The sequence below is a fragment of the Dipodomys ordii genome, unplaced genomic scaffold (assembly GCF_000151885.1).
Source record: "Dipodomys ordii isolate 6190 unplaced genomic scaffold, Dord_2.0 Scaffold45, whole genome shotgun sequence".
NCBI classification, from domain to species: Eukaryota; Metazoa; Chordata; class Mammalia; order Rodentia; family Heteromyidae; genus Dipodomys; species Dipodomys ordii.
In genome coordinates, this window is record NW_012267261.1 from 7164871 (window position 1) to 7181794 (window position 16924).

Sequence of the window (16924 nt, forward strand, 5' to 3'; positions counted from 1 at the left end):
AACCCAGGGCCTCATGCATGCAAGGCAAGCGCTCTACCACTGAGCCACCTTCCCAGCCCCAAGCTCCTAAACTTTTAAGAAATTTGTCATACACCTACAAATACCTAATATAGATGGACAGAAATGGAGAACAAATAGAAAAGCCCTTCATACTAGGCTTGGAACCAATCCTAGTTACTAAGGGCAGAATAATGGGTTCAATCTTGTTTTTAGGTATTATTGACAACCAAATAAGGTTTTCACAGTGGATGGCAAGGGTACATATCTCCCTTTTTCTTCTTTTTCTTTTGTTGGTCGTAGGGCTTGAACTCTGGGCTTGGGCACTGTCCCTGCACTCTTCAAGGCGAGAGCTCTACCACTTGAGCCACAGGGCCGCTTCTGGTTTTCTAGTGGCTTATTGGAGATAAGTGTCTTACAGACTTTCTTACTGGGTTGGCTTTGAACAGTGATCCTCAGATCTCAGCCTCCTGAGTAGCTAGGATTACAGGCGTGAATGAGCCACTGGCTCCTGGCTCCTCTTTTTTTCTTCTCCACAGGACAATTAAGACAACACTGATGATTCATGGGAAAAGCCTTAGTCTATGAGCTATGAGGCTTTGGGTACTGGGAGAGCAGAGCTTGAATCTTATTTATTTCTATCCCAAATGCCTTCCCTCCCTCCAGAATTCTAAAGAAATTCTATTCTCAAAATGGCTCTTTTTTTTTGAACCATTCCATTGGCAGTTCATCAATTTAAGACCTAATGATAATATAATGAATGTATGCTATCAAACATTTTCACTATTAAATAACTCCTTTAAGGAGTCCACCCCATTGGACTCCGCTGTCCATTTCTTCTAGTAATGTTGCTTTAACTGTTGCTCACGATCCTAGCACGTTTGATCTAGAAAAGTAAAAACAAAAATCAAAAAACAAAACAAAAAACCTCTGCTGCCAGTATCCAAAAACACCGCTATCAAGTTGTCCATAATTATAGTGGAAAGAGCCCTGGGCTGGAAGAATTGTCATTGAGTAGCTTATAGGGCCTTGAGGAAGTTCTTTTCACTTAATGGATCTCAGTTTCTTCCAACTAACTATGGATCTAAGTGAGCTCTTAAATTTTGGGATTCTTAAAAATTAGTATTGTGAAATGGAATCCAAAAGTGAAACCCAGCGGTTAGCTTAACTCTTGAATGGCTTTTATGGGTACCGCCCAAGGTTCCTCGGACTTCCCTCCATCATCGATTGGATCCAGCGGCACTGAAATGCTGTCAGATGTACTGGAACGTTTTGACAAATGCTATCCAGGGTTTCTGGTTGTGTCATTAACTCTGGATGACCTTGGGCCAATTTTTCCTCCTGGACCTCACAGCAGGGAAGGGAAATCCTTATCATTAAGAAGTTGGGAGAGCTGGGCAGTGACTTGGAGGGCTTTCCAAGATTCCCCCACTGCCCCGTTGGGAGTGGGTCACTGTTAACTAACTAGGCTCTAACTTGCAGGAGTTTTAAACCATCTGGGCGCAGGGAGAGGTATAGGCGGCTCAGTTTCCAGAAGGAGGCTACAGGTGAGTTCTTAAAGGGGCCGCCAGAACTCGAGTAAGCCCTGAGATGACTGGCCCGGTAAAAAAGTGTAGGGTAACGAACGAATGAACAACTGAATGAACAAACCATCTCTCCCCACCCTGAACAGTGGTATTTGGTATCAACCACTAAGACTTAAAAATCCTCTGAAATCCTCAAACTTTTCATCAGATTACCCTCCGTGTTTTACATTCTCTAGCTTAATTCCTCAAACCTTTCACTCAGAGGCGAATGGTAACAACAAATACATTAAGTACAACATAGATCTCTTCCCCACCCCCAGTTTGTATTCTCCCCCCCCTCCCCAAGTCCCGCCCTCCTCCGCCCCCAAACGTGGGTGGCGCAATTAATGTTGCAAGCCCGCTTTTCCCCTTTGGGGACCCATCCCCGGGGACGCCAGACGATCGTTCCTGCCTTGAAATCTGGAGACAGCACGTGGTCAGTGGGGTTAAGTCTCGGGTCGGGGGTAGGTGAGGCCACGTCCCTCCCCGCACCTCCACCCGGCGGGGCGGGGCGCACTCCGAGCCCCAGGCCGCCGCGTGCGGTGGGCTCTGGGCGTCGTGAAGGCGGGCTGTCCCGAAGCCACTCCGGACCACCTGTAGAGTCTGTGTCAACTCCTTTGTTTCCGGAGCCACTCGGACAGCCGCGCCTTTCAACCAGGCGCTTCCCCGGGCACAGCCCACCCGTCCCCCTCGCAGCTCCACAACCCGCTTCGCGTCCCCCTCCCCTGTGCAGCTCAAAGGTAGCGGCGCCGCGAGCCCGGGGCTCGGCGCGAGCCGCCTCCTCACTTCTGATTGGCTGAGAGCGCGGGGAAGGCAGTCACGTGGGAGCGCGGCAATCCAGCTCGGGGCCGCCATCTTGGCGGAAAGTTTGGGGGGAGAGCGGCTGGGGGCGCGGAAAGAGGCGAGGTTCCGGGGGTGGGGCGGCCCAGAGGCGAGTGGGCGAGCGGGCGAGCGAGTTTGCGGGCCGCGTCCCAAGGTGCCGGGAGAGGCCGTGGGGGTGCGGCCGCCGAAGGGAGCTCCTCCCCTCCCGTCCCCTCACCCCCTGTGCCGAGCTCCTCTGGCCCGGGGCGGGGCGGGGTACGTGGAACGGGGCCGGGCGGGGGAACTGCTCCGACTCCGGCCGGAGCGCACCCTGCGTCCGCCGCTCGCGGGAACTTGGTGGCGGCGCCGCAGGTGTGGGGGGCCCGCGGAGGTGTGCATGTGGGGCGCGAGGGCGTCGCGGAGAGCGGCCGCTGTTCTGTCCGGCCCCCGCTGGCGGAGCCGAGCTCGGAGAGAGGCAAGCGAGGGGAGGGGGGCCGAGCGGAGCGGGGCGGGGGCACCAGCCGGGAGATCCCCGCCGCGCGCCCCGGTGGCGGCTGGCGTGGGGGGGGGGCCCGAGGGTCGGAGCGCCTTCCCCCCTAGGAGTGGGTGGGGGTGTGGTTGCTTAGCTTCTTGGCTGTGAGGCACCTATGTGGGGGGGGGAGGAAGGCTTGGAGGGGGACCCCACCTCGGAAGAGAAGCGTTTGTAGGTGGGCTGGCCCTGCGGAGGGGATAAGGCTCTTCCTCTGACTTGGGGAAACTTTGGAATGTGGGCATTTCTGATAAGGCTGGAAGTTTTTCCACTCTTAGGAAAATGCTAATTTAACTTGAATCCCTGATCGTTTGTGTGTGTGTGTTTTAAAGGTGTGTGCCCGCTTCCTGATTCTGGAGAAAAATGCCGGTCCGGAAGCAAGGTGAGAATTTATTTCGGGACTCTCTTGGGAATGTCACTTGCTTTCCCCCATGACAGTTTGGTGATTGCCTTTTTAAAAAAAAATATTGGTGTAACGAAAGAAACAGTCGTGTGCTACCTTTATTGCTTAGGGATTCTATCCTCACATTTCAGAAGATGGAAACCCCTTACACGTTTGTTAAACTTACTTTACAGTGTCTCTTCAGTGATTAGAGAAGCTGTTAACTGTCCCACCCTGTCCTTTAAAAAAAAAACAACTCTGAATTGGTGTTTTAGTAATTAATTTTATCATTCTTAAACCTTACTGTGTGGGCAACTGTGAGATACTAAGAAATAATGTTTTGAAACACCTAGAATTTGGAGTATATTGACAGTGTAAATGAACTGCCTTTGTTGTCTACCAAATAATCTGAAACTAAATTTCAAATACTTTGATTAGGTAGACTTTTACTGTTATAAATTACTAGTATACATGATTACAAACTGCTGACTTTCTTAGTTGTTTTTTTCCCTGGTGTGATAAATGTTTAAAATTTTTCTTGCTCATCCTAGGGAATTTGTTTACATGAACTATTGATTTAGAGGATTTGAGGAACTGTTTAGATGTCTTGTAGAACCATTTGTGCTTATATGTGATTTCTTGTAAAAAATTTATATGTACATTTAGATACATGTATAATAATATTAAACTTTTCCTTTCAGATACCCAGAGAGCATTGCACCTGTTGGAAGATTATCGCTCAAAACTAAGTCAAACTGAAGATAGACAACTCAGAAGTTCCATTGAACGAGTTATTAACATATTTCAAAGCAACCTCTTTCAGGCTTTAATAGGTGGGAATTACAATTTTGTGGCTATTATGTGTCAACTAGGCTTAATGCTTTTCTAAATTCAGTGATTTTAAACTTAAGAGAGTAATGTATTTGGCGATATATGATGCATTCAGTGAACATTTTCAGTGAGTTGTGGTTTTCATAGGTCAGTAGTAATACCCTTTCTGAAAATAGCCAGTAACAAAAAACTTATTATTCCAGTGATTTTTGAGAGCAGTGTTTTATATATTAGAATTAACTACTAAAACATGGTGAAGTTGCAGAAATATTTCAGGACCCAAAAGGTGATGACTGAATTACTATTGTCTTGTTTCTGTATTTGACTTGCATTTTTCTTAGAGTCCTTGAAAATGTTTGAGGCTTCTACTGAATTTGTGGAGTTTGTGAAGTTTAGACCTGTAAAATTAGGTATTTTTTGTTAACATTATTTCACAAACAACTTTATACACTTGTTACCTGTAACTTAAATTTGAGGGAAGTGCATTGTTTTAAAGGAAAATTGGATAGATGAATGGTCATCAGTTCTGAATTCAGTTTTTGGCATGTCAGATCATTTATTTTAGGTCATTATGTTAACTATATAATGGGAGTAGTGAAATGAAACCATGAGTTTTTATACCTTTTCCCCCCTAGAAGCTAAAGTAGTAAGGCAAAATCTTCTGTTTTGTACATAATCCCCAATATATAATGCAAGCTGATTTGTTTCTTTCCTCACATATCTCAGAAAATGTTTTCTTTGTATTTTGGGACAGCCTCATTCTATAGTATTTTGTACATAAACCCCAAAATACAGTTCAAGGTTACTTGTCTCTGGTCCCTCACGTATCTCTCAGAAAGTCTTATCTTTGTGCTTTAAGACAGCCTCATTCTATAGCCTAGGCTGGCCTCCAGCTTGTTAATCTTCCTGCCTTAGCCTCTCAAATGTTGGTATTATAGGTAGGTGCCACCACACCTGGCTAAGATCTCTCTCTCTTTTACATCTTTCCCTTGTTTATGAAACAGTGTCACAGTGTACTTTAAGCCCATAAATTTAGAAACTAGTCCATGTGTCTATAGTATATACTGAAAAATCATGCATTCATTCAGTTTTTTTCTATAGTATTTGAGAGTGTTCTGTGCTGGCACTTGTGACTATTGGATTAAAAGGTCTTGATCACCTGCATTATTATTATTATTTTTTTTGGGTCCGGACATGGGGCTTGAACTCTGGGCCTGGGCACTGTCCCTGAGCTCTTCATGAAGCTCAAGGCTAGCACTCTACCACTTGAGCCACAGCACCACTTCCGGCTTTTTTTTCTGTTTGCTTATTTGGTGCTGAAGAATCGAACCCAGGGCCTCATGCATGCAAGGCAAGCACTCTACCACTGAGCTACCTTCCCAGCCCATCACCTGCATTATTTGAAAGTCATTAGGTGTTTAAGTTATTGACTTCCATACTTTAGAAATCATTTGTTTAAATTAAATTATCTTGTTATATTTGTTCGGAATATTTTTGTACTTGTGTCAGCATTGCTTATTTATTGATCTTTTAAAAATTGAATTTGTATTGACTTTTCATGTGTTTGGAAAAGAAGTTTATATGGGTTTGTAGGAGTTTTTGTGTTATAGATTGAGAAAGTATGTCTGTTCTAATATACTAATTTTTAAGTATTCTATTCTATTTTATTTTTATGTTTTGGTCGGTCATGGGACTTGAACTCTGGGCTTGGGCGCTGTCCCTGCGTTCTTCAGCTCAAGGCGAGTGCTGTATCACTTAAGCCACAGTGCCACTTCTGGTTTTCTAGTGGTTTTATTGGAGATAAGAGTTTCATGGACTTTCCTGCCGGGGCTGGTTTTGAACTGTGATCCTCAGATCTCAGCCTCCTGAGTAGCTAGGATTACAGGCGTGAGCCACCGGTGCCCAGCTTATTTTTAAGTATTTTAATGTGTTTAAAGTTGAGAGGCATCTTCTAAGTGAATATATACTTTGTGTGTGTACGCATGAGTGTGTGTGCATGCGTGCACACACACCAGTACCAGGGCTTGAACTCAGGGCCTCTTCCTTTCTCACAGGTGGTACTTTACCACTTGAGCAACACCCCTAGTCAAGCATTTTACTCTTTAATTGGAGATGGAGTCTCAAGGACTTTGTTGCCCAGGCTGACTTCAAACTTTGATCCTCCAGGTCTCAGTCCCTTTTGTAGGTAGGATTTATCGACACGAGCCACCAGTACCCCCGGCATATGTCCTTTTTGTTGATTTTTTAAATTAGCTTACATTAGTTGTACAAAAGGAGGCTTGTGTTGTACATGTTGTGCATTTTAATAAGACTATCTCTTACCTTCCATTCCCCTGACCCTCATATGTTTTATTGTTGGATTTTTTTGTTGTTATTTAGCCAGAGTCTCACTATTTAGCTCATGCTGGCCCTAAACTCAAGATTCTCCTGCCCCAATTTCCCAAGTGTTAGGAATACAGGCAGAAGTCACCATGTCTGGTGTATCATTTTGAATTGGCGTGCTTTTTTGAACTCAAGAAAATATGAAATAATGGTGCAATTTATAATTGGTAATAATTTTTGATTTAGGAGAATGCAGAAATTATTCCAATTCTTATACTTAGTAGTATCCTTAAATATTGTCTCATTTAAAAATTATTGAAAGTGGTACTTTTTTCTTTTCTTGTTAGCTTTATGAATTTCAGCTAAGGTGTTTCTTTAAAGCTGAATATTTATAGTAATTATGTCTTAAAATTTGTTTATGAGCTTCACATTTTTTCCCAAAATGTTCTAGTAATTATTTTTTGGTTGATAATAAGGCTTGAACTCTGGTCTTAGGTACTGTCTCTGAGCTCTTCAGCTCAAGGGTAGCGCTCTACCACTTGAGCCACAGCACACTTCTGGTTTTCTGGTGGTTAATTGGAATAGGCTCACGGATTTTCCTGCCTGGGCTGGCTTTGAACCATGATCCTCAGATCTCAGCCTTTGAGTAGCTAGCATTATAGGCGTGAGCCACCTGCTCCCTGCTTAGTAATTTTTTTAATAAATGGGAGAGATAAGTCTTTTTTTTTTATTCTCTGAGTTTAGTAATAGTAGTTTGAGATATCTTATTGGAGATAAGAGTTTCATGGATTTTCTTTGAACCACGATCCTCAAATCTCAGCCTCCCAAGTAGCTAGGATTACAGGCGTGAGCCGCCAGCGCCCAGCCCAATTTCTGTACTTGTATTTGAACATGTTGTGAATTAGGTAGATTGGATATGATGTTATTACAGTCAGAGCTCAGTATTCTAATCCACAGTGGTTTCAGGCATTTCCTGATTTTAGAGGTGTCTGGGATTCAAAGTGACCTTGTTAGTCCTTAGAGATTTCATACAAGTTTATACCCCTGCAGTTACTTCTTGTGGAATCAGAAAACACATCTGTTTTACTTTTGTGTAGGATTCTGTGCAGGTATCTTTACTAGGTGGGATTTCATCTCTTGGATATACTTATACACATTTGGCTTCTTGTTATTTGAAATAACTCTCTATTTTAATAACAACCTGCTGACTTGTACCCAGCTTCTACAACTGGAGAATCAAATATTCATCTTACTGTAACTAGGGTTAAGGACAAAATACACAGAATAACACTCATTAGGATGGCTATCCTAAAACTGAAAACAAGGATCTAGAGAAATTGGAACCCTAATACATTGCTGGTAAAAATAGTTTGAGCAAGGAAAAGATAACAGGACATGGATTAGACTGTTAGCTAAAACTTTTTGCAATTGAAAGTAAGTTTATTAACTTTCCACTTGTGGTTTTTGATTTAATTAAATTGAGTTATTCATTTATTAATAGTTTTTCTTATTATATCTCTGCAAAAGTGTTTTGATTATGCTGAATATCTTTAGAGCCTGAGAATCAGCTATAAAAAAATCTATAAATATTTCTTCTAAGCATATTCTTGCTTTGTCTTTCATGACATTAACTATTTTGAAAGTTCTGATTTAATATAAAGTCTTTTGTTTTGAGCTTGTCAGATGTTTGCTATGATTAGTTTAGATTTTGTAGCATAGTTTAAATTGGGGAGGTCACTTACCTAGCCAGTGCAGGATCCTAAGTTCAAACCATAGTACAACAAAACAAATAGATTTTATATTCTAGGTTAGGAATTTATATATCCAGATGTACACAATGTCATCTTCCTTGGTAATATTAATTTTGATTACCCAGTTATGTATTTCTCTTTAGTCACTTTCCCCTTTGGGAGAGACATTTTAGCACCATATACATATCTTTAACAAATTTTCACTTAGAATCTATTGATGATTCTTGCTTGAAGTGGTAAAGCAGGTTTTCATTTATTTCGTTATTTATTTTTTGGTCTTTGGGCTTGAACTCAAAGTCTGGGTGCTGAGCTTTTGTTCAAATCTAGTTCTGTACCACTCAAGCCACAGCTCCTCTTCAGGCTTTTTTGGTGATAGATTGAAGATAAAGAGTCAGATTGAAGAAAAAGAGTCTTTCAGACTTTCCTGTCTGAGCTGGCTTCAAACTGTAAGCCTCAGCTCTGTCTCCTTCAAAATGTGATCCTCAGCTCAGTCTCCTGAGTAGCTAGGATTGCAAGTATTAGCCACTCATGGCTGGTTTGAAGCAGTTCTTTACTGTGGTTGGTGAAGTCACAGTTTGCTAACAACACCACCACCGTTCTTGCACATTTCTCACTTGGTTTTTTTTTTTTACTGTGATAAAGCCCACTAGAGTCTGTCTGTCTGGAAATGAAATACTTCTTCTTTTTTTTTTAATGGTTTGTCATTTTTTTAAAACTATGCTAATGATTCTGGTGCTCAGATTGTCTCAGATTTAGCCAGTGGAGTTCCTCTGAACATTTTATTACATCTTGACTTAACAAGATGTTCCAGGTTCATCTTGTACTTACTCTCTGTCCAAGCCCAGGGATCAGCCATTTCACATTCTGGTTTTTTAATATATGTACATTGTTTTAAGGAGTGTTAATGGGAATACTATGTGACTGGTGAGTCAAAGAATGTCTGGAGTGTTTAAATAAATTATTTTGTACACTGATCTGACATCTAATCCCTGCTTATAGTTTGTGAAATATACATTGTATGAAGTAAGTACTCTTCTAGAATGTTACTCTGTTTATATGTACACATTTTCATCTTAGAAACTTGCTTCATAAGTAAAACATAGTAAAATATGAGAATTCATATTCAAAATCAGTGTGTAAGATGAAAAATCACAACTGATTAAAGTTTGCCTGGAAAATTTGTATTTTTTTTTTTTTTTGAGTGTGTATGTGCCGGACTTGGGACTTGAACTTAAGGCCTAGCTACTCTCCCTGAGCTTTTTTGCTAAAGGCTGGTGCTTTTCCATTTGAGCCACAGCTCTACTTCCACCTCTCTCTCTCTCTCTCTCTCTCTGTGTGTGTGTGTGTGTGTGTGTGTGTGTGTGTGTTTAAGTGGAGATGAGAGTCTCAAGGACTTTCCTGCCTAATCACTTCCAGCTGTGTGTGTGTGTAAGTGGAGATGAGAGTCTCAAGGACTTTCCTGCCTAATTTGGCTTTGAACCACAATCCTTAAATCTCAGCCTCCTAAGTAGCTAGAATTATGAGGCACTAGTGCCCTGCTACCCTTTTTTGTGTTTGTTGTTGTTTGATTTCCTAATGGAAAGGAGTAATTCCTTCACTTTATTCATTGAGCACCAGAGAAAGTAGTTAGCTTGTGTTTAAGTGACCTCTTGTGCTAAAAACACATAACCAAAGAATCATATTTTGCCTAGTGAGATACAGCAAGAAGCTCACATGCTAAGAAGTGCGTGTAAACCAAGACTGCTTGAGGGAGTAGTCTTTTGTCTTGTTTTTAATTTGTGACATTTATTGGGTAGATTGGCAAGTACAGCCCAGTAGTGTACAATCCATGAAGTTATTATAATCTAGCCCCAAGATCATAGAAACATTTTTAAAATCAATGCAAGACTTTTAAAAAACATTTAATTCTTTTTATCTATTTGGGAGATATTTTGATAACAAGAAATTGCTAATTTTTAAAACATAATTTTGTTATGTTCCCCCTTTTTTATTTCATTTCTATAAATATTTCATATGATCAGATGTACATAGGCATTTTGCCTTTCTATTGCCCCTATTCATTTCAGCTATGAATAGACATTTTTCCAGTCATTTTAGATTTATAGAAAAATTGTTGTACAATTGTCATATTCTCATGCCTTTTCTTCTCCTGTTAATATCTTACATTAATGTGGTAGATTTGTTAAAAATGACAAGCCATTTATTGTCAACACCTAAGGTTCTGAGTTTACATTTGGATTTACTCTGTGGACATAAAAATGTGTTTTGATGTATGCATTTATTATTGTGATATACAGAATAGTTTCATTGCCTTATAAAGCATTTGTGTTTTACCTGTTCACCCCTTCCCACTACTGATCTTTTTGCTGCCTTTTTTCTTAAAAAATTAGGCTTTTTCTAAAAAATCTTATAGTGGGAATCGTAAGTATGTATCCCTTTTAGATTGGCTTCTTTCACTTGGCAATGTACATTAAGGTTCCATGTATTTTCATGTCTTGATAGCTCATATCCTTTTATTGCTGAGTAGTACTCTATGTATAAATTTGTTTATCTGCTTATCAAAGAACAGCTTGATTGTATCCAAGCTTTATCAGTTGTGTATATATCTGCTGTAAACATTTTTTGGTCGGGTTTTTTGTGGCTTTAAGTTTAAACTCATTTTGATAAATACCAGGGAGAGCATAATTGTTGGACAATATGGATGAATTTATGCTTTTTGTTTTTGTTGCCAGTCTGGGGCTTGAACTCAGAGTCTGAGTACTGCCCCTGAGCTTCTTTGCTCAAGGCTAGAGCTCTGCCACTAGAGCCACAGCTCCAATTCTAGCTTGTTGGTATTTAATTGGAGATAAGTCTCATGGACTTTTCTGCCCAGCTTCCTTAAACCCACCATCCCTGGATCTTAGCTTCCTGAGTAGCTAAGATTATAGGCCAGAGCCATTGGTGCCAGATTTAATGTTTTGCTTTTTAAGAAACATTCCAAACTCTTCCAAAGTCTCTGTGCCATTTTGCATGCCCATCAGCAATGTTCCACATCTTCACCAGCATTTGGTGATGTCAGTGCGTTGGATGTGAAGTATGTGAATAGGTGTTTGGTGCTATGTAGTTTTCTCCCTTCTGTTTTCTCTACAGTTTTTGATGAAATAGTGAGAGATTTAGGTATTGTTTTGTTGTTATAGTTATAGTTTGTTTTTCATAGTGTAGGTGTGTATAAGGATGCTAACCCCTGTTATTGAGACACATGAATTGTTTTTTTAAATTTTTATTATCTTTAAGTAGTTGTACAAAGAAGTTCCCATTCTGCAAAACAGTATATGAATACAGAGTGTCTGATAACATTTGTCACCCATTGCTCCTAACCCACCCCTTCTCTCACTTTTCTTTTTTTCTCTTTTTTAATTGAGATTAGGTAATTACATAAATTTCACAGTATTGTGGAATAGTTTCAAACAAATTTAACTTTTACAATGTAAATTGTCATTATCATGGTCTACAAAGTTTGTGAATTCTATGAGTTTTGACAATACAATTATTTCGTCCACATCAGGTGATACTTAAATTTCTTTGCTTTTGTTTAGTGTAAGCTGTTCCCTCTTTCCCTCTCATTCCTCCCTTCCCATCGCTGCCTTTGGGTTGCTTAGTTCATTTTCATCTCTGTCCAGTGCAGATGATGGGCCCCTCTGTTGTATGTTTACATGAATTGTTTTTATAAACCAATGTACAGAAAAAAATTCTCTATCAAAGAGGTTAATTTTTTTCCCTTAGTGGTACAATTCTCTCCCATGCAGATACCTCTAGATGACCCCTATCTTTTTCCACTGTAATAATTTTCAAATTTTTGTTGACACTTAAATCTAAAATGAATACATACTTAAGTTTCTGTAGCATCTTAAACTATAGTCATTAAAAGTTTTAAAAATTAATGTTTTTAGTTTTTCTTTTGTACTATTGGGGATCAAAGTCAAGGATTTATATATGCCCAGTAAGCATTCTACCATTGAGCTACCACCCAGCCTCTTTTTAGGTGTCTATCTACTCTATCTAATCTATCTATTCTCCATCCATCCATCATGAGATTTGAACTCAGGACCTTACAGCACATGCTAGGTAGGTGTTCTGCTGCTAAGCCACACCACTAGCCCTTTTTTGTTCTGGTTTGTTTTATTAAAATAAGGTTTTTCTTTCTGCCTGGGCTTGTGCCTTGACTATGATCTTCCTATTCTAGGCATCCCATCATAACTGTAAGATTACAGATACATGCCATCTTGCCTAATTACTAAGAATGGGTTTCATGAAGTTTCCTGTCTATGTATGATTCTGCTAATCTTAGCCACTCAAGTAGCTAGGATTATAGGCATATGCCTTCGGCACCCAGTTTTGTATTTAGGTTAGATGTGTGTGTGTGTGTGTGTGTGTGTGTGTCTTTTTTTGATACTGAGGACCAAATACAAGGTGTTACAGGTGGTAAGCAAGTACTTTGCTCTACTGAGCTATGTCCTACCCCACTTTTTTTTTTTTTTTTGGTGCCAGTTCTGGGACTTGAACTCAGAGCCTTGTACTCTAGTTTAGCTTTTTCACTTATTGGCTTTCTACCACTTGAGCCATGCGTCCAGTTCCAGTATTTAGCTTTTGTGAGTTAAAAAACCTTAGGTATTAGTTATTTTTTCCCCTTAATTTCCTCAGTTTTCCAAATATAACATTCCAAATACAACATTCCAATATAATAAAAATGACATCTGTCATTTCGCCTTTTAGCTCTTAAAAAAAAAAAAAAACTTTTTCACTCCAGTAGTCTTTATTGGTCCAACACCTTAATTGTAGAGGGTAAATTAATTGATTTCCTTGTTTTCAGAGTTCTTTTGAGAGTAACTTCAATTTTATCTGACTTTGGCATTTTAGATTTTTAGGAAATGTGAGAGATTTGGTAGTATATTTGGATTTACCATTTACTTTTATCTTCTATTTAACTTCTGTTCGATTGATAAATTCTGTTTTATTTTATAATGTCAGTAATTCTGAATTACTTTAGAACTCAAAGTATTCTCCTCAGTAAAGACAGTGGTAAAAGTACTTAATTTCAGAATGTCATTTTGTAGAAATACTTAACCTTATTACAGTGGCAATCTTAACTTTTTCTTTTGCTGAATCTTTGTATTTCTCATCATCAATACAATTTTTTTCTGACAAGTGAAATGTAGATTAACTATAAAGTACAAGGACTGTTGCTAACTTGGAAAAAATAAAACAAGTATTTTTGAGATGATAGTGGCTCATACTTGTAGTCCTAGGTATTATAGAAGCAAAGATCAGCTCAAGGCCATCCTGGGCAAAATGTTCATGATATCCCATTTCAGCTAATGAAATGTTGAACACAATAGTGCCTATTATCCAAGCTACATGGGGAGCATGTAGGAGGATCTGACCCAAGCCAGCTAGCCCCCACAAAATGTGAGACCCTACGAAAACAATAATGAACTTAAAAAGCATTGGGGTGACTAGAATACCTGCTTGGCATGTGCAAAGCCTTGAGTTCAAACCTTAATACACATCCCTCCTCCTCTTCCTCACGGCAAGAACAAGAAGTGTATGTACATTCTTCCATAGGTTATCTTTTTTAGATTAGATGTTTCTTTGAAACAAAAATTCTCAGCTGACATAACTGAAGTAATTGTGATGGAGGGTTTCTGAAGAAGTGTTACTATATTGCTTATCACTTTATTCTTGTAGTGTCCTAAAAATGAAGAAATGTAGACAATGTGGACAAATGAAATAAAGTGCATAAGCTGTAGAATGTTTAGAATGTCAAGAATGGATGTAGGTCAAGATTAATTAAGTTGGGAATTACCTGATGATACAGGTTACTTGACCTCAGTAAGATTTCTTTTTTTTTTCCCACTTATTTTTTTTTTCAGTAAGATTTCTGATAGCTAAGTATTTAGAAACCTATGTGTTAAATCCTATGTGCTTTACTCATTTATGAGCTCACCTAGACTCATGGTCAGCTTATTTTTTTAATTATAGTAATACATAAATAACCCTAGCCCTAACACTAACAAGTATATATGACAAAATTTACCATCTTATCCTTTTTTAGGTGTATAGCTCAGTGGCATTAAATACACTTATTGTACAACCACCACCATTATCCATTTCAAAACTTTTTCATCAACTTATAATTAATGGATACCTTAATTAAAATTAATGGATACCTTAATTAATTTAAAATTAATGATGCCTTAAAATTAATTTCCATTAATACCTTAATAGAAATTCTCCATTTCCTCATTCTGCCCCAGCTTCTGGTGACTACTACTTTCTATCTCATAAATTTGACTTTTCTTAATACCTTATCTATGAGGAAGAATACAATATTCTTTTATTTCAGGCTTATTTATTTCGCATAGAATAGTATTTTCAAGGTTTAATCATTGTATTAAAATTTCTTTTTAAAGATAATAATTCATTATATGCAAATACCACATTTCATTCATTTTTGAAGGGCACTTGAATTGTTTTTACCTTTTGGCTATTATGAATAATGCTACTGTAACAAATGGTAAATAGATCTATTTTTTAGTCTTCGTTTAGTTTTTTTTTCCCTTCCTGTTGTGCTGGTCCTGGGCACAATCACTGGACTCTTTTTTTCTCAAGGCCAGTGCTGCCACTTGAACCACAGTTCCATTTCTGGCTTTTTGGTGGTTAATTAGAGTCAAGTGTACTTTCCTGCCTAGACTGGCTTCAAACTGCAATCATCATATCTCAGCCTTCTGAGTAGCGAGGATGGCTTATGCCATCAGTGCCCATATATATATATATATATATATATATATATATATATATATATATATATCCAAAAGTGGAATTGCTGGACCACAGGTCCAATGTTTCCCAAGAAATCACTCTCTGACTAGTCATTTTGCATTTTTGCTGGTAATCCATGAGGACTCCAATATGTCTTGTTACTTTGTTTTCTTTGATTCTTTTATGATAGCCATTCTATTTGGTTTATTTTGTCTTAACCCTGGTATAGTTGGATGGATATTTGATTTTCCAGTTATAGGATTTTGATGAATAGAGGAATTAGGGGTAAGGCAAACAGATAATGAATTTAAAAAGGAAATTCTCATGTGGATACTTCATTGTTTATACTAAATGAGATGTAGTCTAGCTTTCTGTTGTCCTATATAGAATGACTATTCTGGGCACATGTGACTATTAAATTGGTATAAATTTATAAATTGAGTTCCTCATGTGCATACTCATTACATTTCAAATACCGAGTACTCAAATGAAGCTTGGATTGGGCAGCTAGAAAGCATTTTTTAATCATTGTGGGAAGTTTTGGGTTTTTTTTATCAGCACTGGTATAAACTTTGATTTGAAATGTTTAGGATAATTTAGCAGTGCTTTTGCTACTTAATTACAAACTAAAAACGTACAGGAATTTGGGGTTTGAAACTTGACTTAAAATACTTATAAATGTAAGACGTTTTTTCATGAGTGATGTCTACTTACATATATATATATATATGATAACTGTTCACTCATTTCATGCTCTTGGGAGAATAATACTATAGGAACACATGCATGTGTTGTAGATGGATCTATAAATGTATATGTAAATCTATATGTATAAAATACATGTTTTAATATTTAAATATACCCACACTAACATACTACTTTTACAAAAAATACAAATGTTTCCTAGTATTTTCTGGCAGATAGTCCATATTCATATTTCCCTAATTGTTATCACAGTATCTTTTATATTCTGCCCAGTCTTACTCACATTGCCAAAGGCTCAGACATTGTTGTTGGTTGCCATATATTTGCTTCTTTAATACACATCTATCCTTACTTTGAAATAATTTCTTTTCCCTTTTATGGTATTGACTTCTTTTTTGTTTTTGGTGTAGTACCAGGGCTTGAACTTAGCCTTATACTCTGACTTGATTTTCTGGCTCATGGCTGGCACTCTTAGCACTTGAGTCACATGCCACAAGTCACCAATTTTCTGGTTGGAGATGGAGTCCTACAGACTTTTCTGTCTGAGCTGGCTTTGAACTGTGATCTTCCAGATGTTGGCCTCTTTAGTAGCTAGTATTACAGGTTTGAACCATTGACTCCTGGCATTATGACATTGATTCTCTAAAGAGATGAGGCCAGTTGTCCTAGGATATTCTCTTCTGGATTTTTATTTCCTGCCTTGCTTTGGTATCATTTAACATATTTCTGTATTCTATTTCCTGTGAAGTAGAAATTGGTTCTAAAGACTTGATTTAGGATGGAGTTAACTTTTGGTAAGAATAATTCATAGGTGATACTTAGGTTTTTGAAGTTTCGTTTTTTTTATGATGGGTGGATGTCAGTTTTAGGCAGTGCTTCCTGGTTTATAAAGTGCTTTCACCAGTTTTCCCTGGCAGTATTATTATTATTAACTTTTTAAATGGTTATTATAAAGGTAACGTACAAAGAGTTTGCCGTTTCATAAGTCAGCAATGACTTACAAATGACTTACATTTCTTCTTGAACAACGCTACCTCTTCCCTTCTTCTTTCCCAGTTTTTCCCAGTCCCCACCCACAAGTTTGTATGGTTCATTTTCAACATAATATCTACTGGCACTGTGCATTTATTCATTTTTTTGTCCCTCCATTTCCCTTCCTTCCTTCCTTCCTTCCTTCCTTCCTTCCTTCCTTCCTTCCTTCCTTTCTTTCTTTCTTTCTTTCTTTCTTTCTTTCTTTCTTTCT

At 38.6% G+C, this 16924-nt stretch overlaps 1 protein-coding gene across 1 annotated transcript in view; it reads left to right on the forward strand.

Moving 5' to 3' along the window:
* Nucleotides 1-1172: 1172 nt before the first annotated feature.
* LOC105987885 overlaps nucleotides 1173-16924 on the forward strand; it is a 19871-nt gene continuing 4119 nt past the window's right edge. The window contains exons 1-5 of the mRNA XM_013019308.1: nucleotides 1173-1442; nucleotides 1870-2026; nucleotides 2192-2838; nucleotides 3225-3274; nucleotides 3976-4107. Of these exons, the coding sequence (XP_012874762.1) occupies nucleotides 1173-1442; nucleotides 1870-2026; nucleotides 2192-2838; nucleotides 3225-3274; nucleotides 3976-4033 (1182 nt within the window). The 3' untranslated portion in view covers nucleotides 4034-4107. The remainder of the gene's footprint in view (nucleotides 1443-1869; nucleotides 2027-2191; nucleotides 2839-3224; nucleotides 3275-3975; nucleotides 4108-16924) is intronic.